Source organism: Clinocottus analis, unplaced genomic scaffold (genome assembly GCF_023055335.1).
Source record: "Clinocottus analis isolate CAN_PGR_092001 unplaced genomic scaffold, fCliAna1.0.p SCAF_2, whole genome shotgun sequence".
NCBI classification, from domain to species: domain Eukaryota; kingdom Metazoa; phylum Chordata; class Actinopteri; order Perciformes; family Cottidae; genus Clinocottus; species Clinocottus analis.
In genome coordinates, this window is record NW_027175931.1 from 6,799,646 (window position 1) to 6,827,638 (window position 27,993).

At 42.8% G+C, this 27,993-nt stretch overlaps 2 protein-coding genes across 4 annotated transcripts; one reads left to right on the forward strand and one right to left on the reverse strand.

Annotated features, from left to right (window-relative positions):
• The first annotated feature begins 2,270 nt into the window (after positions 1–2,270).
• Positions 2,271–19,803, forward strand: golim4a (golgi integral membrane protein 4a). Of its 2 annotated transcripts, none has more exons than XM_068585839.1 (16): positions 2,271–2,460; positions 9,734–9,808; positions 10,364–10,413; positions 10,700–10,753; positions 10,989–11,139; positions 11,581–11,663; positions 11,882–11,965; positions 13,785–14,006; positions 14,110–14,388; positions 14,894–15,159; positions 15,798–15,874; positions 16,040–16,122; positions 16,589–16,801; positions 17,270–17,338; positions 17,461–17,550; positions 18,578–19,803. In XM_068585839.1, the coding sequence occupies exons 1-16, from the start codon at positions 2,274–2,276 to the stop codon at positions 18,731–18,733; spliced, it is 2,139 nt and encodes a 712-aa protein (XP_068441940.1). In that variant the 5' UTR covers positions 2,271–2,273; the 3' UTR covers positions 18,734–19,803. The 2 variants fall into 2 exon arrangements, with proteins under 2 accessions (XP_068441940.1, XP_068441939.1); XM_068585838.1 differs by having other exon boundaries at positions 2,274–2,460; positions 14,113–14,388.
• Positions 19,804–22,849: 3,046 nt separating this feature from the next.
• LOC137790907 (uncharacterized) lies at positions 22,850–27,715 on the reverse strand. 2 transcript variants are annotated; one of them, XM_068585493.1, is made up of 7 exons: positions 27,375–27,715; positions 26,761–26,890; positions 25,091–25,184; positions 24,400–24,536; positions 23,777–23,919; positions 23,419–23,616; positions 22,850–23,282 (listed from the first exon to the last, which is right to left on the reverse strand). In XM_068585493.1, the coding sequence occupies exons 1-7, from the start codon at positions 27,383–27,385 to the stop codon at positions 23,177–23,179; spliced, it is 819 nt and encodes a 272-aa protein (XP_068441594.1). In that variant the 5' UTR covers positions 27,386–27,715; the 3' UTR covers positions 22,850–23,176. The 2 variants fall into 2 exon arrangements, with proteins under 2 accessions (XP_068441594.1, XP_068441595.1); XM_068585494.1 differs by having other exon boundaries at positions 23,387–23,616.
• Positions 27,716–27,993: the final 278 nt, after the last annotated feature.

The window sequence follows — 27,993 nt, forward strand, 5'->3', positions numbered from 1 at the left end:
GATCTAAGAATAGGAATACTAATAGGATGCTATTAAAGACTTGTTGAAGCAATGAGGCTAAAAATGTCATCACGTTTTTCGTCACGTTTGTTTCGATCAGAGAACACTAAAAAACATATTTTTAATAGACTTTTTTTTCTATTCTTGTAAGCTTCATTGTGATTGTTCAAAGAGTAACACAAAACAAATACACAACAAAGCAGAGCAAAAATAAAACTGAACAAATAGGCTTATTGATGACGAGCACTTTGAGTTATTGGACATTCGTTTAGATCATTAGCTCAACAGTTCATCGATGTCGGGCCGAATGTTACACAGTGAGTGTGTGTGGTGCTGCGTCACTGCGGGACTTTACTCGCAGAGATCTGCACATTTCTCTACCTCATTGTAGCGTGGACATGATTTGTTTCTCTCGGTGGACATGAAGAGCTGGCTCGCACACGTTGCATTTAGAGAGATGTGAAATATAAAATTAATTTAGTTGCATCCAAACGAAAATGTTTTTAGAAAATTATAGTTAAGTTAAGTATATGTTGTTCATGATCACAACAGCAGGTCTGGCTGTTTTCTTCTTCTTTTCTTCTTCTTTTCTTCTTCTTTTACAAGCCAATGCGTTGATGCAATGATGTGGAAATATGTAGATGTTGGGGGATTTATTTACACTTATTTGACTTTTGACTTATTTACAAATATATGCAACTATCAATTTCGAAGAAAAAAAAAGATTGTTTTTCTAAATTAGTTTTGTATTGCACGATTCATACTTTGATCTGTTTTCAATCCCTTTAATATAAGTATATGATATAGATTTTCAATCTAGCACAAATAATTCCATATTTATTGTATATATTATTACTGTACACTGTAGAACATGTTGTAATTTTTACTTATTGCTCAGTATTTTGCTCCTATCTATTTATTTTCTTAAAACATTCAACGTCCATTTGTTTTTTCAGGTGAGCTGCAGTTATATTGTATTTTGAAGCTCTGTACCAGGGTATGTGAACTGACAATGTCTTCTGATATTACTGTATGTAAACCCTTGGTATGTATGATAATAACTGTATATATATATTGTACAAAACTTTAATAAACTGCAATACAAAGTATGTCCCCACTTAAGATATGTTGTTTCAATGAGATGGAAAAGATGTGTAAAATGAATAATGTTTTTCTGGATTTGAAATAACCATCCCTGCCAAGTAATTTGTAATGTTTTACACTTGAACATATTAGTCAGTTTGTTTATCTCGTGGCTAAACAATAGCTGATTGTTTTGCACATTCATGCATGCATCCAAGGTTAAATTAGTTTTTTGTGTGTGTTTTACATTTCAAAACATGCACGTACGGTACACATTCAAGGCATTTGACTTGGTGAAAGGTAACAATAAACAAAAAACAATCAGACATCATTTTCAAATACCCCAAAAAATTTAAATGTACAATAAAAACACTGAGTATTTTATTACAACATCATTTCCACACCAATAGTTGAAACAATAATGCACAGTTTTAAACTGCTCATGTCTTTAACATTCCTGGTGTTTTGTAGCTATTAATACAAACCATTTGCGCGGTACCTACCATGTTATAACAGCAAGTCTCCGTATTTGGGGAAACTACAAGGGTCTAAACTTCTCTAAACCCTCCACCCTCACGGGGGCTGCTGTTTGATCGAGCTTTCTGTCGACCAATTGATCAAATCTATTTCTCCGAGGGCGGGAATAGGGAAATTTATGATTTTTTTTTCTTTTCGGAGGAGGGACTTCCTTCAGAGTTGTACTTGGATGGCAGGCAGCTGCTGGGCTGACACGTAACTGGAGTTAAAGGTGCTACGGAGGCCTCGTCCGGGACTTTTCACTTTCCCCAAAAAGCCTCTTTGAACTGCGTCAAAAAAGTTCACGTCTGCAAAGGGAAACGTGGACGCGCGCGGGAGCCGTCAGCCCCGGTTTGTCCCGCAAGAGCAACGAGTTTCACGTGAAGTGAAGCGAAAAATCTGAGCGGCTACTTTGAAGTCGCAGGGGAAGAGAGAGAGAGAGAGAGAGGGAGCGAGAGGGAGAGAGAGCCTCGGGTGGATGTGGCGGCCGTGCGAAAACAATGTATCCATCGGCAGACATTCGCGTTTGACTCGTGTTTTTCTGCTCGGAAATGTTCGGGGAGTGAGTGGAGGAGGGTTTCTTCACGTCTTCACCAGGAGGTAAAACGGAAAAGAAGTTGTGTCGGAAGTTTCCAGCAGCGAAAGAGGGGTGGGGAGGGGGGTGCGGGTCCAACATGGGAAGCGGGGTGTGCTCCCGGAGGCAGCGGAGGATCTTCCAGTGTCTCCTGCTGGTCACCGTGGTCTGCGGGATGATGTACGGCGGCATGATATCGTATGAGATGCACAATCAGCTCAAGAGGACCGAGGCGATGGCACTGAAGTACCAGCAGCACCAGGAGTCGCTCTCGGCTCAGCTACAAGGTAAACACCGAGTGGCGGCGACGTGATTGAAGGTTTGTTTAGGTAACGGGAGCTGAAGTGAGCGTGAGAAGTCGCTTGCTCTCCGTGTCACGCCTGACTCCACTAACAAAACGACAATGTTATTGTTGTCGCGCTTGCTGGTAAACGCACGCGCCTCTTAATACAAACGTGAGGATTTAATAACATGTATTACTAACCGCCCCTCAGTTCGGCATCCCGTTACCACCTTGAAACATCACAATTAAGTCCGTTTTTGCTCGTGTCACATTAACCAAAATATAAGTGGATAGTTGTAGCATGCAATGCCAGGCACAGCTGACCGTTTCCATTATCGAAATAAGTGCTTGTTTGTGTTACATGCAATAATGACTCCACTGAAACGTTGTGTTTCTGTTTGCCATATGATCTAACTGTACTTTAACTCTACTGTATAACCAGGCCAGCAGTCTTGGACCTCTGATCTTGGGTAACCTAATCCTGTTATAAACCCGGTTAGGGTCTGAGCACATTGGGCTGGAGTGTTTATTTGGCTGGACGGGACTGCCTTTTGCACAAGCTTACTGCAAGACCGAAATCAGACCCCACACTACCTACAATTGAGGTCTACTGCTGACTGTAGGCCAACACACACAGAGACACAGACAGACATAAACACACACCTGGTTATAGCCCCTGTGTCCCCAGGCTAACCTCAACAGTATACAGATGAGTATACCTTTTAAAGTCATGAGGTCAGCCAGAACAGCTGTTTATGTCAGCTGAGGCTGAGGGATCAGAGGAGGAAAAGAGGGCCCACTCACCTTGGTTTCAAAGAAATGTACAGAGTTGGCTTATTTCTATACCCATTTTAGGGTTTGGCCAACGAGGTTCTGCACCATCCCTAATGTTGTGTCAACACGTATGTTTGAGCACCGTGTTTACATATGACATTGATGTAAACAAAACTATTATTGCGGACTAAAACATAAACAACATAGAATCGTTTCAACCGTAGTTCCAGTCCTGTGTTTTGAATTTGGAGGACGGGGAGGCCGAGAACAGCAGTTATTTAGCTACACTCATGAAACATAATGACACAGACTAAAATGTAAAAACTACAACCATCACATTTTAAAATTCGATATTAATAATGGACTAATATGTTCGCTTTAGTGCCATGTTTGAAAAATAGTGACACAGGTTCACATTAGTTGACCTCGGTTAAAAACCTTTTAGCTGCTCGCGTGCTTCCACTCTCTACGAAGGCATATTAAACAGGACGGTCCCACAGGAACCTCTCAGATGTACTCCCTCCATATAAACACACTTAAAAGCAGTCGCTGCTCTGACAGGATGTGAGGTTTTGTGCCATTATGCCTTAAGTTTAAAATTACCAGCTGGGGCGGAGAGCTCGCCCCTACATGGCGTCATCTATTCAGAACATGCGTTGTGCCCACATCAGGGAGTCAAATAGTGTGTCAGGGTTTAAGGCCAGACTCTGGACCTGTTCATTTAATGCAGCCTTTGATCCCCCTTACCAGTAGTCATTAAGTTGCAACCTATCACTTTTGTTAAATGATATGTACACATGCACACAGGCATCCTGTTTGTTTTGTTTTCATGTGAAGCACTCGTAAAGTTGTTACAGTACTTCTGCCTCCTCAGCTTTGTGTTGTGCGTGGCGTGCAGCCTTATATATGAGAAATGGGTCATTTTAACCATCTTTTGTCAAACTTATTATTGTGTTCATTTGTAAGACAAAGATAGTTGGCATGGGCGGCGTGAGTTGTCTTAGATTTACCGAGATAAAAGCACAACCTACCTCGAGTAGGTCAAGTGAATATCTGTTTGCCTCGAGTAAATCAGTGTCTTTAAGTCAGTTTCAGGCCGGCATTATATAAATGCTCCTATTTCTTTTTTTCAAAGCTGCAACAAAGCTGATGTGTCTGGTAACCAAGAGTATAACTGTATTGCGTGACACTTTGAATGAAGTGGATTTCGCTTCTCTCAACTTGTGCACCACACCCTTACTTTCATCACAACGCAATGGACCATTCAGTCAATCACAAGGCCGGGGCCACTTGATATCCATGGCTGACTGTTGATTGCCGTTTTTTGTGGCCTATATTTAGAGGTGGGCCATAGCTTGGGGGGCTGTGAGTCAGCTGTATTGATTCCCTCTTGCCCACAGTTGTCATTTAAAAGGATTAACTGGCACTTTGTGGTTTTGCATGCACTCTGACAAATGTGTCCCCGTGATTTAACACCCATACAACCGCCACCTCCCCACGCCCCCCACACACAGACACTTTATTGTTTATATGTCACTCGCAAAACATTAATCAAATGGATTCATTGTGGCTGTCTCTGAATAAGTGTTCCTATAATTTTATCCACCACCACTGTTGACGTCACCGGTTTATTAAAACGAGTGCTCTTCTCGGAATCGATTGCTTTTTATCCATGAGATAAAACAAATGCCATTGTTCTTTGAGTTACAGATGTACTTTCTCCCTGTAATTAACAGACCTGTTTTTTGTTTTGCATCCAATAGGAAAAGTTTAAAAAAGTTGTGCTGTCTAAGCTTAGAATATAAACCACAAGCTCATTTGAATAATACAACTAAATCATTTCCTGGGACTTCAGTTAGATGTTGTGTCTGGGTTTTATAATGTCCAAGTCCAAATGGAAGTCCATTATCTGGGTGTCTCAAATCACCAACGACAGTCTAGATTTATGAAAGTATGGGTTTACTGCGTATAAAAGTACCTGTGTGGGTTATATTTACTAGTAGGAGGTAGAAAAAAGCCACAGGAATTACCATGAGAGAGGAAATTTGAAAGCCACATCATGTTTAGGTTGGCAGCTTTTCACAACTTTGCTCTCCCTGCTTCTATGAGAGAGCTAAAAATAAACCCCTTAGAACTATTATATATATTACAGTAATTTATACAGACTATGTGCTGTATATTGTTTGAGCTGTAGTGCAATGGAGGCTGTGAGGTAAACTTCCAGAAACACTTGTTTGAAAATATTATGTTTAACTGCAGTGGTTTAAATACACCTTTCATTTCTGTGACCTGACATGTGATCCTGGATCAGCTTGTGTGAGTCAGATCACCTGTTGAAGACAGCGGCCATATCCTTGAACACAGCTCAGGTGACCTGTGACCTCTTTGATCACCAGAACCACTCACACATCGCTGTGCACATTATTAGAATCTGTATTGAGTGCACTGCAAAGGGTGGGACAACACTCCCGAAAAACAATCTTGCAACCCATTTCCCGGTGTGATTGATAGTATTTCCCAGTGCACACCAACTTTGCCAAATCAAACCAAACTGGGCTTCTCCACTATCTAAACCAGTATGCCAGTAAAGGTCACCACCATAGAGAGCTCCCTTGTTCTCGCTCTGCCGATGCACTTTCACCGCTCCTTCTGGGAAATGCTTCATCGGTCCGAGGGGAAACCCTCAAACAAGAAAAGTTCATTCCCATGCTCGTTGAGGTTTGAACGAGATAAAGGTTGGTGTGAAGTCAATTTCCGTGCGTTTGGAAGCTCGGGGGAATGTTGTTGCTGGTTTTCGGGAATAGTAGTCTGTACTTCATTACGACTTTGACTGTGGGAACTTTTGTCAAGCACCAGCAGGTGGTGATACAGATCTTTGCAGCTGAATAGTTGTTGAAATCCTTATAATACCGAGGTAAGCCATGGCAGAGAGTTTGATTGAAGAAAGTCATTTTGAAGTTGCAGTTTGTGATGTAGTAATATTGCTTTAAAATGCAATGAAGCCCAAACAAGAAATGTACAAAATACAAAATGTCAAAATACTAAATACTAAAGATTCTATCTATCTATCTATCTATCTATCTATCTATCTATCTATCTATCTATCTATCTATCTATCTATCTATCTATCTATCTATCTATCTATCTATCTATCTATCTATCTATATCTATATGATTTATTCTCCTTTCTTTACCTTCTCTTGATATTTTTTTCTAAAAAGTTGTTTAGGTGTGGCACATGGAGTTTTACATTATAATGACTTAGTTGGTTTAAATAATTCAAATCCAAATGACCTTTTTTTTAGACTGTGGCCTCTTTGTGGTTGTTGCCCTGCTTGTCCATGTCGTCCCCCAGAGAGAGGGTGTGTACGGAGTGGCCTGAACGGAGCTGAGCTCAGAACAACATGGCCTCATCTTTGGCACTCCCCGCTGCTGAGAGGGTACAGAGCCTCTAATAAGTAGAATAAAACTTTCTCCTGTGTTCTGATCAAGCTCAGAGAGGTTTAAAGGAAGTTGTGCAATCAGTTCATATCAAAAGAAATCCTCTGGAATTTTGCTTGTTTGAAGTTTGTTGGATTTATCCATATTAACAATTATTAAACCACATGTAACATGTCACGTCTGAAACAATCTTATCCTAAAGTGTTATACATCTTGTAGAATGTATATTGTTTACAGTGAAAACTAGTCAGGACAGAGTCCATGGATGGCTCTCTGATTACGGTATAAAGGTCATAGTGACAATTTTTTAATTTTGATAGCACTTTTCAAAACCAATGTTACAAAGTGTTTTACAAAAAACACACAATAGAAACGCATATACAAGAATACAATCAACAGGACAGAAGATACTGGTTTGATGATGGAAAGGGGACTTGCCAAGCTTACTGAAAATTGAGTCCAGAAAAAATACACTTAGCTTTATTTTAGGTCAGACTTGATGTTGTTAGTAATGACACCAAGATATTTCTGGATCTGCGTATGCAGGATTTCTGTTACAATGACAAGAATACAAAAAAAGTAATCGAAGAAACTTTGAAGACATCATTTTACATCTGCTCGACATATAACTGGAGACGTTTTGGCTTTATTTGGAGGTAAATCTCAGTATCATCTGCATAACGATGATATGCAACATGACTGCGTATGATGTGGCACAAGGGAAGCATATACATATTTTCCTAAAATTTAACCCTGGGACACTCGTCCTCATGTTGTCAGGGCTGACCGGTAAATACTTCAACCATTAAAAACAACGACAACATACAATGGGACAAATATGTTGAAAACCACTGCGAGGCTGTATTGAATATACAAACCCACTGCTGAAATGTGTTTATCAAAATGCCATGATCCACTTACTGCATCAAGTCTCCAGGCTGCACTTATGTCAGGTAAAATGAGAACGTAGCAATCTCCAGCATCTGCATTCATTAAAAGGTCAGATGTGACCCTGAGAAAGGCGGTTCCTGTGCTATGATTTTTGAAAAACCTGTAAACAGATGTTTGGAAACTGGTCTGTGGAGAATTAAGGCCAGAAGGGATTAAGGCCATGTTTTTCTTGAGAAGAGACTGGACACAGGTCGTCTTGAAATAGTTAAGGACACAGAAAGGGACGTGTTTACCACATTGAGAGGATGAGGCAACCGCATTCCCAACTTCTAATAACTGCGAGGCCATTACATCAGCTGGACTCAAAGGAGGTGTCAAACGAAGCACAGGGTCCACGAATGTGTCACTAGACACGGGCGTGAAACGGCTGAAAAACAACAGGAACACCAAAGAATTTGAAGTGAAAATCGTGGACCTGATAGCTTTTTTTTTATTTAGGCGCAATACAAGTTAAGCTATTTTACAAAATCTGTTTGTCCTTCATTAGCTTTAGCTAACGTAAGCTACCTTAACACCCAGCTTGTGTGTCATTCTCTCTCTTACTGTGTGTGTGTGTGTGTGTAGTTCCTTGACTGTCTCTTTCCCTTCAGTCTCTTCCGGTTTGTCTATTGGTCTTAACCTTATGTGTGCCGGTCCCATCTGTGTCGGCTTTTCTCCACTTCCCTCTCTCATTTCTTTCTTTTTATCTTTTCACTGTTCCCACATTTGCTTCTCTCTTTCACTCTCACCCTCCTCCTTCATAGTTTTGTTATCCTCACGGAATTATTCCAAACGCGATTCTACCAGTTTATCCAAAAATCTGTTGAGTTGGCACTCAGAAGGAAGAACAGCCACATCATCAGTTAGACTGCCCAGTCCCCTCCCCCTCCAGACCCAAGGCTAGAGGCGAGAGAGGATATGTAAAGAAACTGCAGGAAGAGATTTTCTCTGCTTGCAGTTGAGTCAGATGACGTTTATTTCCAAAGCGTTGATGGGAGTTACTATTATTGTCACATGTCGAGGTTACAGAATGCGTCACTTAAAAAAAAATTTAGCACTCAGAATACTGTTCATGATGGTTAACAAATGTTTAAACGTGCAAGAAGTAGCTTTTCTACATGTTTGAAAAGCATTTCAGATCCAAAACAATAATACAGCAACAGTAAACTTGCAAGTCAAGAAGGTATTAAGATGAGACACAATTAGCTACTAAATGCAAATTATAGATGAAATGAGCTAAAAGTCTCTGTATCATTTCTACATGCATTTGTCCAAGAAAGCTTGGCTTGCATCGACAGTTGGTCACATGTGCTTGAGCAAGACAGAGCCGGGACTTAAGGCTTTGCAGACCAGGGACAGATATAAAAGTTTTTAACCTTTTTTTTAGTCGCGGCTACAATAAAAAAAATCCTGCTGCACAACAACAACCAAAAAAGTTACAAAATGTCGCATTGTCGCATAATACAGCATATATGGTAGGTAATTATTGTGCTGCCGACTGGCACTGAAGAGTTTTTAATTACGAGGACACACCATATATTGCAAGCAACTAAATTGTACTTTTTTTGGACCGATTAAGTGAAATTACACATTTTCCCACAACACACCTGGCTACCTATCTCTCACGGCACACTGGGGTGCCGCGGCACACTGGTTGAAAATCACTGCATCAGACTGAGCGCTAAGAAGCAGTGTTTGGAGAGACGAGTGGTCTCCAGTTGAAATCTGAACAGCTCAATACGACTGAGTTCAAATCAGCATACTTGGACGCCATCCACCAGACCCTGAGGAAGTCTGGAACCAAACTGGTATATTTGTAAATACCTTTAGACCGACAGCCTTGTGAGGAATACCACAGCTTTGTGCCGATGGAGGAGCTGTCATGTCCTGAGATCACAGTGTGGTTGGATACATATCACACCTGGCTCTCATTTTAAAGCATACAATGCTCGTCCGTCATCTGTCCACCTCTCGAGACGGAACGTTAAAGCATTTGTGAGTTCATATAAAACGCATAAATATGCGCAGTGCACATATTTAAAGCTCTGTTTAAGTTGTTCAAACTCACTAAACCCTTTTGTGTTCTCTCTCTCTCTCCTCCCCTCCCGCTCTCTTTGTTTTTAAATGTTCAGTGGTGTACGAGCATCGCTCCAGGTTAGAGAAGTCTCTTCAGAAGGAGAGGTTGGATCACAAAAAGGCCAAAGAAGGTGAGAAAAATGACGTCTACGCTCAATTCCGGCTCTTGAGTTTTATCTCGATTAAAAGGAGCTTTGGAAAATTCATCTCACATTCTGAGACTGCAACGAATATTAGATTACAGTTTAGTATAATATGGTACATACAATCTTTAATGAGAATATTATTATTATAAATCACCTTTTGACAAAGGAGTCTGTTAAATGAATGTATTATGCAAATGAATTGGAAGGTGATGTAATGCAATGCAAGTTATTTAACATATTTAAGGGTCATTCTAACTGATTGACCCTCCGTAAACATTTTGTAAAAACACCATCTGCATCACCTGAGCTGTGTACAAGTATAGCAGAATGTTTTTTAAACAATGTAATGATGTTTACTCTAAGAAGGCCTCTGATGCGTTAAATGAAGTGAGTTTGAGTTTTTTGGGAACAGTGCATCACAATGAAGCTCATAAGTCAGCATCATAGTGTCATACCTTTTTTTTGTTTTCATTAAAAGCATTTATCAAGTTATCGCACAACTAAAAAATAAGATTGACCTGTGTTGTTTCTGTTTTCTAGATTATCTGGTTTATAAACTTGATGCACAACAGTCACTGAATAAGGAGAAGGTATGTTTCCACACACTTCTTTTGCTATGACAGGACATCATCAAATATCTTTCAACTTTCTTTTGTAGACTTTTTGTATTGTGTGTCTTGTCACCAGTCCTCCGTGGGTTTTACGTCTTCTTGCATTGCTTTGTTAAATACTGGCCCAACAACTGCCACTATTGCCTTTAATTCACGTCTTTGCCATTCCTGTTCCAGCAAGTCTCACCTACAAAGTCACTACTTTCATTTTTCCCAATAACTGCTAAAGTAAGTATATTAACTGTTGATTTTTCTGCTCAAACAGCAAGACTCCGGCAGCAGATTTGGTTCTTTACAAGTTCAACATCAAATGTTAAAGGTAAACATCATCACAACGCCCTGATACGCAATCACATTCTCTCATTGAAGCTTTCATAATTCTTGACATCCTCATATTTAACCTTCTTTCTATCTGTCGTCTGTGGTACACTCTCTCTCTCTCTGGCCTTACCACACTATATCTTTCCTCTCTTTGGAGTTTCACTTCTGCTTTGAAGAGTGTATGCTTTATATATTATTATATGATGACAGTAGTCTTCTTTTTCCTCTGTCAGAACCAGCACGAGGACCTGAAGAAGCAGTTTTACGATCTGCAGGAGCAGCACCAGGTCCAAGGCGAGGACCACAACCGGCTGCTCGATGAACACAAAGAGCACTACGAGAAAGTGCAGGAGGTCAAAGAGTCGGAAATCTCCCACCTCAAAGGTACACGTGGACGCAGAATATGCTGCCGAATATTAACGGGACTACGATACACACAATAGTAGCACTGCAGTGTCGCTTTTTGTAGTGGTGTCATCATTAACCAGTTAGACTTTGTAAAATACTGCATGTTTGAAGTAGTATAAGTGCATATATATATATATATATATATATATATATATATATATATATATATATATATATATATATATATATATATATATATATATATATATATATATATATATATATAGCAATGAACACAGGAATTTGTAAAACAGGAATATTAACTGGCACAAAAAACAGGGTTGTTAACATAAGTCACAAGAATAAAAAAGAAACAGGTGGTTCTTAGTATTTATGCAAATGTTCTGAAGTAGAATATCATTCTTGTTCATGTGTTTCCAGTCTTTCCCTGACTGTGTTTTCTGTTTGTGATGGCAGATAGCATATATAACCTAAGAGAGGAAAATAAACAGCTGCGGAAAGCGCACCATGACATTCACACACAGCTACAGGATGCACAGGTAAGACTAAACCTGTTCTATTATATTGAATATATCTGTCAAATGTATCACACAATTGGTGCTGTTTGTGCTGTGAAATGGAAGATATAAAGATGTCAGTCACTCATTAATATGTGCTTGGACTTGACTTTAAATCAGATATTTGGGTAAATACAATGAAAGCCGTACATTCAGATAAACGGTTGGTTCAAGCTTTGTGGTTGCCCTTGTTTGTCCAGGTTCAGCATCAGAACCTGAAGTTGTCCCACGACAATCTCGCACTGACACTGGAAGACCACAAGAGTGCGCTGTCTGCAGCTCAGGTAGGCCAGCAGCCGTTGAGATGCAGTCTCATTGCTTATTCCAGTCACTCAATACAACAGCTGATTGATGCGGAATTGCTGCATCGCATATATTTTGGTCACATATTTTTCTTCCCCGTCAAGGGTTGCAAATGTTATTGCCCGGTGTAGTCAAATGCTCTTCGTGAGATTTTGACATACAGAAAGGCGGGAGAGTGACATTTTAATTTTGTCATGTGGATGGGTGTGTGTGTGTGTTTAGCATGTTAGCAGCGACGCTCCAGAGACACGGGCGGTGTTGATGGAGTGAAACAGCCAGGTGAGGGGGAGCCTCTGGTACTGCTGTACGGCTTGTCAATAATCCGCATGAGCTGATGAAAGACACGGTCATACTTGAAAACTGAAGAGCAAATCCTGCTTTGCATTCCTCTCAGCCTTACTTTAACCTTTTACTTTGACCTTCTTAATAAAGCATCAAAATGTTTATTGTGGCGGACTGTGTAATCAGCGGAGAAGGAAAAAAAAAAGATGCTCCGAGTTGCTGCTTGGTTTTTGGGTAATTAGATCAGATGTTTGCTGTTTCTCCCCAAGACTGACCTTTGAAATGCCTGAACGGTTTATTGTTTGAAATGCTTTCACTTTCCTCTCTGTCTGCATTAATGGATACCCTCTCTCTCCCTCTCTCTTGCTCTCGCTCTCTCGTTCTGTCTGTCTGCATTTGCTAATTTATTTTAAAGCCTGTCCTGTTTTCCATCAGTGCGTCTGGTTGGACAGACACATACACACACACACACACACACACACATACACACACACAACTCTTTCCATCACTCCAGGGGGTTTGGTTTAGTCAGGGCTGTCAGAGCAGTACATCTAAAGCATGTTGAAGCCAATCAGCCGGAAAGATATAATGGAGGGAGTGGAGCAGGATAAAGAGAGAGGGGAGGAATTAAGATTTTTTTTTTCTGGCCTGGTTAGAAAGTGTGTGTGTGTGTGTGTGTGTGTGTGTGTGTGTGTGTGTGTGTGTGTGTGTGTGTGTGTGTGTGTGTGTGTGTGTGTGTGTGTGTGTGTGTGTAAAGGATGGTGCTCTTTTAATGGAATGATGGTCTGAACAGAAAGAAATGTCTACATCAACACAGGAAATCAAGTTAAAAAAATCTCAATGCAGGTATGTAGGTAGCTAAATAATATTAGTGTATGCATATTGACTTACATGTATAATAGTGTTTTATGCTTTCCATACATTAGGAAGCATAAAAAAAGACTTTTCTTTTGACCCATTCACATTTAATAGCATACAGTGTGTTTATCTGTTTTCAGGTTTGGGTATCAAACCTCAGTACTGTTTTGGTACTGATTGAATTGTACAGCAATCCCAGGAAAGCTTTTTGAATCTTTATCCTTTGGCTGACTGAAACCTGTCCGTTACAAACAGGATATAAAACAGTCAAGTGTTAAGTCCCAAAAGCTGACGTTTAAGAAATCGTCAGATTAATAGTCTTGTTTTGCTTCAATAAGACAGTTATGGTTCGTATCTTCATAATTTTGAGCTAAAATAACATTGATGATTTCACAACTCTGCCTCGATTTAAAATTGGAAGCAAGAGTATTGTAGAAAAGCAAGTTCAACATTAGGTACCATGACTTAAATGTAATTATATATATATATATATATATATATATATATATATATATATATATATATATATATATATATATATATATATGCCCCATCGGTTCACGCAAGGGAATTTGTTTTAATACTGAAAATCAAAGCAGCGTCACACCATTTTCCCAGGAGTGTCCCTCTAAGCCCACATGTGCATGTTGTTCCCTTTAGGCGCAGGTGGATGAATTCAAGCAGCTGAGGGAGTCCCTGAACAGGATGCCAAATCCGAGACAGCCAGAACAAAACCCTGCACCCCAGCAGTCGAAAGCAGCTGCCATCGCACCAGAGTCCCATATTCATGAAGCCCAACAGGCCGCAAAACTGGAACAGCCACAGAAAGAGGAGCATGCCCACGAGGACGATGGCCAGGTTCACCAGGACACCGAGTCCAGGGTAACAAGGGATTGTTTGGGATCACGTTATTATCAACGAGGCACACTGCAAGTATGAAAACACACAAATCTGATCCTCATTTCTCATGTTGTTTTGTACTCAGCAGAACGGTCAAGAAGATGAGCTGCATGCACAGTCCGAGGTCAAGTCCCACCCCACCGTATCCCAGCACACTTTGTCCGACAAAGAGGAGGATGGAGAGGGGGAGGCTGAGAGGAGGAGGGAGCTGGCAGAGGAGGAGATGGCTCAAGCAGGGCAGCCTCAGAAGCTGGAGGAAGATCCGGACCAACCACAGGATGAGCAGCAGGACGAAGAGGAGGAGCCAGAACCGGAACAGCCGGACGAGAACGCCCTGGACCGACAGAGACGCCAGCCACAACCGGTTAGAACTGGTGCAGAGTACTCGGTTTGATCTAAACGGGGTTAAAAAACTTAAATTAGCTTACATTTACTTTATCTCAGTTACTAATTTAAAGTGACTTTTACATTTGTGCTGTTGTTGAAACTTTTCAAAGAAGCTTATTAGAGCTACATAACAAACCTTGTAATCATAAATTAGTCACATGTGTCCTTGTCATATTAGGGACACTGCTACTGCTCAAAGTGAAGTGCTTATGATTTATCTTAAATCCCAGAGGAACTGGAATGAATTACAAGCGTTCCTCAGACTTTACGTCTTTGATTAATGACAGCTCGCTCATTATGTGTTGTGTTCATCGTTTTACGCTGTCATTTTCATCTATTAAACTTTCCCAGAGGATGAATTATACCGCGCCTCCACATTTATGTCTCAAATTAGCAACAGCTCCGTGCGTTTTGATCTGCTCTCATCTCCTCGTCTTGCTCTACATGTCGGTCCTTTCTGCATCTCTCCGTCTTCTCATCAGGGCCTCCATGCGGAGCAGCAGGAGGCGCACGCCCAGGTGGAACGCGTGAAGTCGGCCTACGAGCAGCAGCAGGAGCAGCAGCGGCTGGAGGCTCAAAGGGCGGCGGAGCGCAGGCAGATCCAGACGCGGCAGGAAGCCCTGAGGGTCCAGAGAGCCAATGTGCTGAAGGAGAGGGAGCAGAAGCTGAAGCAAGAACTGGAGAGAGAGCAGCGGCAGCACAAGGAGGCCGACAGGCGGGAGCAGCAGCTGAGAGAGGAGCACCAAAGGTCAGATTTCAAATTGGAGCGGGAATCAATTTAAACGGTGAAGAAGGAGTTTGTCCAAATTACAAAAAAAAAAGAACTTTCATACCTAAAACTCAAGCATCAAGCAAAGCAGATTCCAGTTGTACGTTTTGCTAAGTCATTACAAAGGCGGTGAATGCAATTTAAAATGTAACTTTTTTTTCGCTTTTCAAGTGTTAATTTGAAAAGAAGAAAGTGAAATGAACTGAACCAAAGCTGTGTGTGTGTGTGTGTGTGTGTGTGTGGGTGTGTGTGCATTTTATCTTCAGTCTTACTGCTACATCAGCTGAAAAGCCGCATGGAGATAGAAAATCAGCAGCTTAGACGTGGCTGTCGGACATTTTTGTAATTAACTTCTTTTTTTTTTTAATTGAAATTGTCAAAAGGATAACTTGATGAGAATAGCATTGCATTGATTAACCTGAACAATAATACAACAAAGAAATCTCCCTCTGGCAAACTGGTTTTCCACTCGCCAAACTAATTATCATCTGATGCTGACAGTAACACAAAACATGCACAATCACGGAGGAAACGTTTGATGCTCCGATTGCATCTTTACAAAGAGGAAAGGGAAAGCTCTCTTCTGACCGCCACTGTACTGTCTTTGCTGCCATTAGGAAACGGACCGACTATGAGAATATGGACAATGATATTGTCCAAGGAGAAGAGGACCGTCACACTGACGATGAAGAAGGTGAGGCCAGGAAAAGCACAAAAATACAAAAACTATAGACTGTTTATCATTACTGTTTATCATCAATTTGCCGAAATAACATCACATATTTTCTGAATGAATGTTTCTCACTGTCAGACTGGTATGAGAAGAGTTCACAGTGGGTATGTTTGTGTTTGTTAACAGACACTCACATGATACACGACGAGGAGGAGGAGGAGGAAGAGGAGAATCAAGAGGCGGATCACAGAGTGCCAGCGCATAAGCAGGTGACTGTCTACCCATCCGTCCCACTCGCAGCCATCTGTTATCGCATGTGTCCTCATCATCTGACTGTCCTTTCAGCTCGTTCCGACACTTAGCATTCACAGCACTATATCGTGTGTCATACGTCCATTCAGCCATCCATCTATCCGCAAATCAATTCTTTCATCCGCCCTGCGGGCATGTTCATCTCCCCTCTATCCGTCTTCCACTTGTCAGTCTACCCAGAGATCTGTTCCAGCTTCTGAATACCAACAAGGCAATTAATGCATCATTAGAGTGCACTAACTGCCACAATCAGTTTTGATCTGCCAACATATTCAGCTATAAATCCTCCACACTACTGTTTCATTGCATGCATTATAGCATAACTCTTCCACCATCTCATGCAAAAATAACCCACTAGTACCAATGTTATTGTACCTATTCTGTACTTTCATTCTGTGTTGTTATACCCTCCTTTTTCTGCAGGGTGCACTTGGTGAGCTGGACCCCGAGGACGACCCCAACAACCAGGGAGAGGACGAGTTCGAGGAGGCTGAAGACGACCGGCCGGAGCACAGAGTTGCACAAGAGGAGGAGGAGGAGGTGGTGGTAGAGGAGGAAGAGGAGCCGGTAGCGCAAGCCAAGCACAAAGACAAACGCTCGGGCCCTGAACAACCTGCTGTGGAGGAGGAACTGGTGGTGAGTAAGGGGCCGGAGGAGAAACAAGGCAACGGTCAAATGCACACAGGTGCTGACAGGAAGATTAAAGATTAAGAGGGAAACATGTTGATAATGGGGGACAGGGACGTATTCACAGCCATGAGCGGAACACGTGCACACACACAAACACTACTCAAGCTGCAGGTCTGCTGAGACCCTCTATTTCTTAAACTGCACTGCAATGTATTCTATTTTTCGCTTTGTGTCTGTTTTCAATGTTTCAAAATGAATGTCCTTAATTGTGTTTAAATCTTGTTTTCTTCTGCATTATGTTTTGATGACTTGAATGCTTTTATGTGCGATGCAAATAAACTTGCCTTGCCTTACTCATAGTGGCATGATGAAATGGACTGGCAAAGTGTGAGATCTGGAGGCAGCGGGGATACCACAAAATTATCTCTAAGTAGTGTCGAAACTTGCGTGCATGTGATTTATGTGTGTGTTCAGATGGCTGGAAACCCAGATCAACAGGAAGACACGCTGGATGACCAGTACCAGGAGGGAGCGGAGGATGACGTATGTGACACTTTGAGTAAAAGTAATGCAGGAGATGCAAGGGAGCAAAAGGAGACGCAGGAACACGCTTGCCCTCATGCCTTTTTGTGTCATTCTTTCTTCTCGTTGTTGGTTGCCTGAAGGCCCAGGAGGACATGGCTGATGAACAGAAGAGAGAGGACGAGGTGGAGGAGGAAGGAGAGGGTCCATATAACGAGGAGAACATAGAACAGGTGGGTGATTCTTTGGGGAACCAGAAGACATGCATGTTAAACCAGTAGAAGTACCTGCATCGTAAGGCATTTTAAAAGTTTCAAATCTCAGCCAGGATGCACTAGTTGAGACAGTGTTGCCAAAGATAATTAATTAACTATGTAATTTCCCCAGTATAACTAGGTAATCTATAATTATTCTTTTGAGTTCCTGATTAACAATTAAAACAGAAAGTGCACCTGTTACACACAGTAGAATGTTTTGGTAGCGCATCCGGGAATGACTATTTGCAACGGTGACTCATGAACTGTTGTGGCTGCACGGGGATGAGGATGCGTGTGCGTGCCCGTGTGATGTTCCTGTAACTTGAACCTTGGCCGTGCACGTCCTGCTACGTGAGGGAGCTCAGGTGTCGAGTCTGTCGGGGGTGTCGTGTCACCACCTGGGCTCGGTTTATTCAATTCTTCCTGAGAGGAAATCGGCTTGAATGGAGAAGCTCACACACGTCACGACACTGAAACAATACGTCCATGTCATGTATTTACTTGTTTGCATGACAAACGAATGTACGCTGGAGAAGAAAATTGAAAGGGTGACAGCATTTTTAGTTTTGAGTAATACACAAAATTAATAATGATGAGCGGCCCACCGTGTTCCTGACGTGTTCCTGATCAAGACACTTGACTCCATACGCTCTCACTGACCTGCTTGGAGAGTGACAGTCATTTATGTATAATCCTTAGTTTTTAGGTCCTCGGTCCACTCGCTTCTTTAAGTGATTTAAGTGACTGGTGTTTCATACTCGTACTTTCTCTGTAACGTGAGCTCAGTCGAGCTTTCACTTCATTCAGCGTCATTCATCCACTGCTGCACAGTTTTGTCTGGCAGAGGTTTGTCTCTTCAACCTTTGCACAAGAGTCACTGCCTCCGTTCAATTAGAATTCAAATCATGAATAACTGTAGATGTCTGAAATGATCATCTTTAACAATATCCGACATATGATGGCCACTGAAATAGTCTCGTTGTGTGCTTGTGATTTGTTCCAGGATGACGTAAAAACCCAGGAGGGACCAAGGCAAGAGGGGGTTCACAGAAAAGCGGCCGAGAATAACGAGGAAGAGAATTACGAGGAGGAAGATGAGGAAGTGGAGGAGGACAGGGCTGGTGGAGACAAGGGAACCAATCGGAGGGCAGAGATGTGAGACGGACGCAGACTTCGACCAGTTGCTGTGCCTCCTCGGCTGCCCTGCTTAGAGCCCGTCGGGTCTTTCGTTCCCTTATTTCCCAAAGGAATAAAACCAGCCATCCATTCAGAATTCCAATTAGGAAAATTGGGATAGTATGCCTGGAAGATGGAATGCCATTGCGAACTCTGTGGGTGGATGGGACTGAGCATCTTTCACTGTGGAAATGGACAGAACTTGCCAGGCGGGAAATCGGATGCGTACTGTGTATTTTTTTTTATGTTGTTTTTATTCACTTGCTTTTCTGTTTGCCTGGTTCTGTTTTTTTTAGAGCAGACAGGCAGAGAATGTATTTCTACCATGTGCTGTCTTTGAGTATGTGTAAAGAAAGCAAAGATAAATTATGTTATTCCGTTGTCTTCACGTTCAGGCCTTTACATGTATGTTTTATGCAAACGGCTGTATAGCTTAAATTTTAATCTTGCATTCCAATCGATCGAGTCGTTTTCTGTTATTTATTGTTGACTGTAACAATTCTGACAATCGTTTAAAAAAAAAAAGAAAAAAAAAGAAAACCTGCAACTTTTAGATTTGTATTTCCCCCGACTGAACTAGTTTGTGTCATAATAGCTTTTACCGACTATCTGAAGCGGATACACAGGAGTATTTTCACTGGATACTGCCAGTCAAAAAGACATTTCTGGTGAAGCCGCCGTGCGATGAAAGTGTCACACTGACATGTGCCTTTCCATTCTTGGAAACCCACTCTAAGGTCTTTGCCATTTTAAATCTGAAAACATGTCAACAGTTACAGGAGAGATAAGGGTGTGCAAGTTAGTGCTGAGCCTCTTGCTATAATTGCGTCAGCATAGCCTTAAACGAATGGCTATTTCATGTCGACTGCTGTCATGCAAACCTACTGCAATTCCATGCAAAATCTGTATTCTACTGTACAATGTATAGTAAGACAAATGCTGACAATTTGTACATTTTCCCACCAGTTATATTTGATACAAAAAGTGGGATTTTGATTGTATGGAACCATTTGTGCCACCCGACTGGTGTGTGGAATAAAGATGTCAAAGGATTGTTGTCCACGTTGTTTATGAAGTTGTGTAATCCGTCTCCGGAGGGAGGAAACCACATGGAGATACTCGCCCAAAAGATTAATACTAATACAGCAAAGTATTAGGGAAATGGAGCTCAAACCCTAAAGTTCCCTTTTAGGATGTTAGCTCCCATTAAGTCTCTTTGACTGTTTGTGTAGCAAGCAGAGCTTTCCTCAGAGTGGTCTATTTTTACCCATAGACCGTATCATTTTGACCTGTCCATGCTGCCTGTAGGGGGATAAAAAAAAAAAGACTTGTCAGGGATGAGCAACATAACGTGACACTCTTCTGAGAGCACAGGGCTGCCGAGCAGCACTGGAGGCAGGATGCAAAAATATATAAGTTGATAAAGCACAGTGAAGGTTACAATCGTGGTACTTCTGGTATTTCTCCATTACATTGTGTCTTACTTTTTCAAAGAAAATCAAGGAAAATTGCAGAAGAAAAAGGACATTATTCAAATACCCTTTGCTTTCTAATTTTTCTAAAATTTATCTCCACATGCTGGTTCAGTTTGCTCTATTTATACCCTGAGGTCGAGTTGGTTTGCGGTAGACGAGGCATCCATATGGAAACACATTTTTATAAACGACACAGACAACAAACCGACAAGATAAAAGCACTCAAGGCTTCAATAATCACTTGTGGTGAAAGCATGTCCAACTAAATGAATCTTTTTGTTGACTAGGGCTTAGACTACAACGCCATAACAATATTCTTCAGATCCATGAAGGATCCAGAGGAAGTTGTCAGGACGCTCCCCTGCTGCTGTTGCCCAGTTGCCTGACATCACTGATACAATTGACAGATGAGCTGTGTGCAATACCGCTGATAACTTTATCTTCAAACGGAAGCGAGATGATCATAAATATGTATCAAGCAGAAGAGAAGGGGAGAAAAAGACGCCATGAATAGCCATTGTTGAGTTTACGTGCGACAGGCGCGGTGGCGGGATGCGCTGCAGGCCCGCTCTTTACCCTCTGGAGCTCGAGAGGATAGCGAGGTGAGAAGATTGTGTGTGAACTCACTCACAGGGGGGATGAACCGACAAAATCAGGATGAAATGAAAATCAAACGAGTGTGGGGTTGACTGGGGGAGGCAATCACCTCTAATAAACAGCATTTGTCCCCGGCGCGCCCACAAATTGGATCAAATCATCCCGTCTCCTCTCAGGTCTCCATTCCTGGTCTGCCTTTCACTTCCTGTCCATCGCCACCGCGCTTCTCTCTTCCGTTTCCTCCCCCTCTCTGCTTCTTTTCTCTTCCTCCTTTCGCCTTGCTGTCGTCATCCCTCTGCTATTGTGAGATTGTAGCACGGGAGCAACGCGTGTCTCATTACTATGCTAATAGAAGGCCACGGGGAGACGCGAGCGCACTTTTCTTTCTTTTTTTACATCACCAAGAGAGATCACTCCTCCACATTCCTCCACATTCCTCTCTCGCTCGCAAGTCGTCACGTCACGGGTGAATTACCGGCCGTGAGTAATTTGAACGTGTCGATGCCTACACAGCCGGAGTCTATCTTGAGACGCGTGCCCACGCGACTGCCACCAACTCTCCAATCTTTCCATTTTAAAACCGTGTGCAAGATTGACATGAAAGCTGAAAAAAAAAAGCGCCCAGCCATAAAGAGATGTTGAAGTTGTTGTTGAGGAAAATCAACCCAAACTCCGATTTTTTTTTACTGCCAAATACCGGAAGCGTCGAGATGGGCAGCAAAGATAATTGATGACGTCTTGAAACCCCTTCAGCTGAAGGCCGACTTCTCTTTTTCAAAACCCGGATCCTGCTTGCAGTGCACGAGGATCCTCAGGAGCTCATTACACTGTCTCTCTGCAGCAGTAATGATCTCTCTCAACACACACACATCAGCTGCAGACTTTTAAGTTCTATCTCTATCTCCACACACACACACACACACACACACACACACACGCACACACACATGACATGCCTTTGCACAAACAATCTTCCACACTTAAAGGAATCCCAATGAGGCATGTAACTGGCAGTTTGTGCCTGGCTGTGTGCTTGTTAGAGAGATATCGGCTGCTTAAATTGTGTTTTCTCCGCATTACTGTGAGGGAGTAGAACGCCAGCGCAGTGTGTGTGTGCATGTGTGTGTGGGTTTGCATGTCCCCCAGTTCATACTTGAGATGCACATGTGTGTGTGCGTGTGTGTGTACGGGTGCTCCCTTGAGGGAACATGCAGCAGTCTTCATACTCGTGCTGTGCGGTATCAGATAACAAAGTGTGTTTATGTTTCAGGTGCAGGCTGGAAATGAAACCATTATTAAAAGAATACGCTGCTGCAAATGTATGAATAAATCAGATCCAGCCGACAGGGAGGGTGACGTGCGTAACGCCTTTGCAACGCTGCTTTATGTATGACAGTATGGATGTCGCGATTATTCTTTTATCCAAAGCACTTTACAGGAGTGAGACGACACACACGTTCAGTGGGAATTAAGTCGTGTCAATGTGAGTGCTTTGCAAAGCTACCGAGGTTTACTCTGTGTACATGTTCTGTGTGTGTGTGTGTGTGTGTGTGTGTGTGTGTGTGTGTGTGTGTGTGTGACCTGTTGCATGGGCTCACGGGTCATTACCCAGTCAGTCAGAGAACACAAGAGGCCATTATCCCAGGGAGTCTGGTCACTAAATGTTTGATAAGCTTCAATAGCGGATGTCCTCTTACTCCTCTCATATATTACATATGTACAGTGAGGGACACAACTACCGGTTCTAAACTCATAAATCTGTAAAATAATCAACATTATTCTTCGCTGCCAAGACAAATCGTATACATCTGGATGTAAAAACAAAGAAAAACTCTATATACGTTTGGCGCAGTCTGCAGCAGAGAGAGGAGTGAGAATGTGTTGGCTCAGCAAAGTCCTGAGAGATGTGGAGCTGGTGGAGATGAGTCATGTAGCAATCTGATTGTGCCTCCATCAAAGCCAGAGTTCAGTCTGTGTACTGCACCACAGTCACTTCTAAACTGAGCCGAATGGATGAAAAACACAGCTTAAAAGTATTCTGTCTTTATTATCAAAAGATGTCGATAGGATATATCTATATAAAAATACTATTTACAAAGATGTTAATAATGAGACGAAGATATATATATAATTGGTACTACGTATAAAAAGTATTTTTGTATGGCCTTGGAGCATTGTACCATTACATTTCCCGTGACTGCATTGTCGGCGTGTTTTCGGCAACTTGTGTAAATGACCAGTTCTACGAAACCTTTAGTGCAACTCCAAAGTCCTTTGCTGAAGCCTCGTCAGCGCATCAAGTGTTGTAGGATCGGGACAACGGACTCCATACGCATCTATCCTTGGAGAGGATGTCAGAGGATGTTGCACATCCTGGTGGTTTCTGGGAACTGCTGAGCGTCTTCTGGCAGCTTCGGGATTCCATCCAGGATCTCCAGCTTTGGCAAACAGAGAAAAACGCTGCACAAAGACAGAAGCAAGAATGAGAGAACACGACGCTGAGGGACGAGAATGTTTAACAAGCACGTTCTCGTCTTCTCCTTTTTGCTGTCCCTGTCTCTTACACTCTCTTCCTGAACCGTCCGTGTCTCCTCACCGTGCACGGTAGTCCTGAGTGAAGGTCACTGGGTTGCGGGTCAGGTTGAGGCAGCGGAGCGGGCTGCTCCCCAGAGCCCCCAACCCGCCCAGCGAGCCGATGGCGTTCTCCGACAGACAAAGGTGCTCCACCGCTGGGAGCTTTGGCAGCTGACGCAGACACACCAGGTGGTTACGGTGCAGGTTTAGCATTCTGCACCTGGCCAAAGGAAGCACTCACAGGGCTTAGCTTTCATTTAAGCGGCTATTGATCCAAAAAAAAAAAATAGCTCTCACATCCGACTAGGAGTGACGTAGAGATGTAGCAAGCTGTGGATCGTGAGGGAGCAATGGTGCAGCCTGGGTAGTGTGGTTCATACCTTGGCAGACGTACAGAGCTCAGGTTGGTGAGGGAGTTGTCGACCAGCTGGAGCTTCTCCACGCGGATCAACCGGCGGAGGATCCGTAGGAAATTCTCCTGCTGGAAGGGGTCCCCCAAGTCCTGGTAGGACAGATTTAACTCCTGAGAAGAGACAGACGGTGAAACCGTGAGCATCTTCATTCATGTCACAACCGCAGCCAACTCCCAGCATTCATTCTGTGGCTCTGTTACACTCTGCCATATGCCAACTCCCCCTGTGGTTCCAGATCCAGCCTCGCCCTACTGTTACCTGCAGTAACCGTTTCCATCACCTGACCTTCACCTCTCACAAACTCAACTGCTTCCCATTTGTTAAGACGACCAGTTCACTTACTGGCCTCTTTTTTTCAGCTCTTTTTTTCTCTCCCCCTCACCAATTACTAGATACAGAGATAGTTGATTCCCAGTTTGCATGTTCTTGGCCCTCAGAAAACCAGGACTTTTATCTAACTGCCTTTGGGTCGTGTTCCTGAGCCATCACAGTTGTCCTCTTTCTCTCCTTTCCTTTCCCGTTCTGTCCCTCTAACCTCTAGTTCCCTCCTGTACAGTATAACTTGACCATGACGGACACACAACGCTTACCAGAGAGTTTTCCCAGTTCTCTTGCAGTCGATCCTCCCATCTTTGTCCTTCCTCCTCTCTCCTCCTCCTGCTGCTGCTCCCTCTCTCCAAACAGGTGTCATTCCCCTCTCTTTGAAACAGCTCCTCTTCTGATGGCCCTTTCATGATGACAGTGTCAAAAGAAAAAGTCTGTATTGTCATTATTCTGCTTGCAGTTTTCACAGTTATCGTCCTTATCTACGAAATTAAATTAAACGTATTTGAAATGAAAGCAAAACAAAGTGGAAGTGATTCATAATTTGAATTGCTTCGTTTTTGGATGCTCAAATCATTTAAATGTTAGTAAAAGTTCATTAACTTCCACTTAAAGAAGTTAATGAACTTCATTCAGGTCACTGCAGCCTAAAACAAAATTCCACGATCCAATTAATGCTTCTTTTTACTCACACACACAAAAAAAGAGTACACTTTCGAAAGAAGTACTCTCAAACAAAGAAGTCACACTGCAGCAGCGCCTGAGTTTGAAAATGCTGTACTCTCTTCTTTTATATCACAGGAAGCTCTGATATCACATCTCCCTTCCTTCTGTTTCGTTTAATCCAAAGTTACTGCATCAGACGGAGCACAAAGAGGGACTTCTACTGTGGCTGTGTGTATTTTAAAATACCAAAAGGTTAAAGGTCACATTGGCCATTTCTTTCTGGATCCAGACCTTCTCTGACTCTGGGGCAGCTCAGCTGGTCCCCTGTGACATCACACTGCTCCAGGCGATGCCAAGACACAAACCTGAACCGTCTGGATGGGAGCTGACGGGGGGGAAAAACAAGCAGAAAGCAGAATGAACGACGTGAACGCTGGCAGCAACGACGTCTATTGATGTGTAAACGTGGCGCCTGATGCTTGTACACACAGAGACCTTTGGACCCTTTATCATCACGCTGAAGATGCCGGCGATCAGAAGAGCAGGACAGTAAAACTTAATCTACCACAGTTTCCCATTCGTGCAATATAAACTGTCTTCCCTCTGCGTGCAGTTAGTATTTTTAAGACTATTAACCAATACGGCTGCTCATGTTAATAAGGGGTGAGCTTTCAGATATTACTCCTTCCTGGCTGATGCTCAATGAGAACCACTAACATTTTACGATGGCATCCTCCTCCCCTCTCGCCTGTTATCTGGTCCCTTGTCTCTCCTTCCTTTATATCTGTACGTCACACATATTTGTGCCCTCACAGATCTTTCCGCCACATCAAAAAGCAGCTGCTCGGTGAGAAGGTGTATCTGTTTGTGGTTGTGATATTCAACATTTAAACATGTTTCTTTTGTACCGGCAATTCCAACCTCATAACGAACAGTTTTACAGACGTAATAGCTTTTTAAATTGCCAACGTAACATGCAAGTTGTCTTTGTCGCTCCAGAGTGATGAGGTACCAGGCTCACCTCTTCTCCCGACCTGCCCTTTTAACCCCTTTACACTCATCTCGTTCACCCTTACTTGGTCGGTGTAACTCAACACCTTCCTCTGATACTCGAGACACTGGAATGACCCTGTTCCCCTCTGACCACCTCTCTTCATTAACTGGACGCTCACTTATCAAGCCCAGGTCACCTGTTACACCTTTGAAAAGTACAGTAGTTAAAAAAAAATAACTTGAAAGACTGATGCACTCTCTCAATTCCCAACGTTGGCAAGGTGGTAATTTAGTAAAACATACAGATGAAATCATGTTGGGCTGCAAATAACTGGAATAGAAAAATGTGGATGTGGTCTACTGTATAGTTACTTGTATTGGAAAGGCATGAAAATAAGATGCTATATTTAACATTTAATGGGGAAAAAAATGCTACCTGGCAGTTAAACCAGCTCTCTGGTTTATAATTTATTCAACACCTGGTGACACGATGCACAGGTTCAGTTCTAAAACAGAATCATCCATTATGAACGCAAGCAATAAAAATAACCCAAATCCCCCAAAAAGTCATGAGTCATGTTTTTTTTTCTTCATTTTTTCATTCATCGGTAAGAAGTTTTTCATCTCTCAATCTTCAAATAGTCAAGAGGGTGACACATCATTCTGCAGAGGGATCGAGGCGAGGGGCCAGTAACCTCAGGGTGAAAGAGAGAGTATATTAGGCAGAGAGGGGAGAGGACACAGGGGAAAGGGAGGACGGTAGAAATGGAAGGATTTGAAGATGAAAGGGTGAGGAGAGAAGGAGCGGCGTGAGGAGATGAAAGAGGCCGAGCTGCAGGCGTGAAGGGAGGGAAAGGAGCACAAATGACTTGAGAACAGCAGCAATGGACGCTTACTGGGCTATTGTTTGTGCGTCTGTATGTGCGTCTGTGTCCGTCTGTGTGTGCGTACGTGTGTGTGTCACTCACAGGTGTAGATACAAGTCCAGAATCAGGACTCTGGTCCACAGAGAGAGGTGTGCGTGTAACTCCGAGATCAGAGTACTGGGATGAGTGGGATTTGGGGAAACTGCCGCTGAGAGTGTTCACACCTGAGGAACTGAGAGACAGAGAGAGAGAGAGAGAGAGAGAGAGAGAGAGAGAGAGAGAGAGAGAGAGAGGGAAAGGGTGATTCAGGGACATTGAACGCATCTTTGTGCAGCTGTCTTTTCGTAACGTAAGCCCTGGTGTGTCCTGAAACCCTGACCACCGGCCGAGTGGCTAGAGTTACGGGGAACTGGGCCTGACAATGCAGATTAGGGCCCGTTGCCATGGCAGCAGCGGACACCTGAGCAGGTGCTATTAGCTAGCTTATAATAGCCGCTGTATGCAGGGGGGGTTTCTGGACAAACGCAAACACACACAGGCCTCTATACTCGATAATGCTTTTAAAGTAACTAGCTAGTGTCACTTTACCGCAACACAGTTGAGCAGACACTAATATATTATATTATAAAGGTCAAAGGCAGCGATATTGAAGTAAAAACAATATTTAAATGGTCAAACGCCACACTGTCGCTGGACATGACGTCACGCGGGCTTACCTTTCTGACATGTCCCAACCGTCTCCTGACAGCGTCACCTGGCCCTCTTTAACGCATCGCGAACGGCTCGGTTTGGCCTGCAGCTGCTCCCCATGGAGCCCGCTAGTTGTTGTTGTTGTTGTTGTTGTTTGTTGTATTTTCCAGGGAAAAGTGTCACCGTCCTGTCTGCTGTGGCGCGGGAGACGGTGTGGGCCTGAGTGCTGCTGCTGCTGTTACTGCTGCTGCTACTGCTGTTACTGCTGCTGCTGCTGCTGCTGCTGTTACTGCTGCTGTTGCTGTTACTGCTGCTGCTGCTGCTGCCGTTACTGCTGCTGCTGCTGCTGTTGCTGTTACTGCTGCAGGTGGGACTGATCGCTGAAGCTGCCGGTTGCCTGGCAACAGTGTTCAGGTGTATCATTCCAGAGAGGTAAAGAACCCCGAACACCAAAGTGAAAATGTAGCTTTTTCGAATGAACTGCTTAAACGAAACAACGGAGATCCTGTTTTGTGTGAGTGTTAAAAGAGTGTTAAAATGTGTCCAAAATGAGGTTTTTTTTTAATGTGTCTTTAATGATGTAACAGTCCATCTTTAGAGTGGGACACAATAATGTTACAATACGCTGTTATTGTCCTCAATTTA